Source organism: Cynoglossus semilaevis, chromosome 1, assembly GCF_000523025.1.
Source record: "Cynoglossus semilaevis isolate Cse_v1.0 chromosome 1, Cse_v1.0, whole genome shotgun sequence".
NCBI classification, from domain to species: Eukaryota; Metazoa; Chordata; class Actinopteri; order Pleuronectiformes; family Cynoglossidae; genus Cynoglossus; species Cynoglossus semilaevis.
In genome coordinates this window covers 1,865,669-1,866,122 of record NC_024307.1, presented here as the reverse complement: position 1 = coordinate 1,866,122, position 454 = coordinate 1,865,669, and the positions used below count along the sequence as shown (strand labels likewise).

At 39.2% G+C, this 454-nt stretch overlaps 1 protein-coding gene across 1 annotated transcript in view; it reads left to right on the top strand.

Annotated features, from left to right (window-relative positions):
* Positions 1 to 454, top strand: part of lrfn5a (leucine rich repeat and fibronectin type III domain containing 5a) — a 35,466-nt gene that overhangs the window by 27,646 nt on the left and 7,366 nt on the right. The window contains 1 exon segment of the mRNA XM_008310678.3: positions 268 to 396. Coding sequence (XP_008308900.1) covers positions 268 to 396 — 129 coding nt within the window.

The following is a 454-nucleotide window of genomic DNA, read 5'->3' as shown; positions in this document are numbered from 1 at the left end:
TCCACTTGTCTTCTGTGTGTGTGAATATATATATTTGATATATGTTCACTGCCATCCACTTGTCTTCTGTGTGTGTAAATATATATATTTAATATATGTTCACTGCCATCCACTTGTCTTCTGTGTGTGTAAATATATATATTTAATATATGTTCACTGCCATCCACTTGTCTTCTGTGTGTGTAAATATATATATTTAATATATGTTCACTGCTGTCCACTTGTCTTCTGTGTGTGTGAATATATATATTTGATATATGTTGACAGTGTGAAGAGGAAAGACTTTGCCAACATGACGCGGCTGGTCGATCTGACCTTGTCCAGAAACACCATCTCCTACATCACACCTCACGCCTTTGCTGATCTGGAGAACCTCCGAGCCCTGCACCTGAACAGGTATGACCCCAGTGACCTTTGACCTGATGGTCTTTCTGTGGACAGATGTGAAAAGATC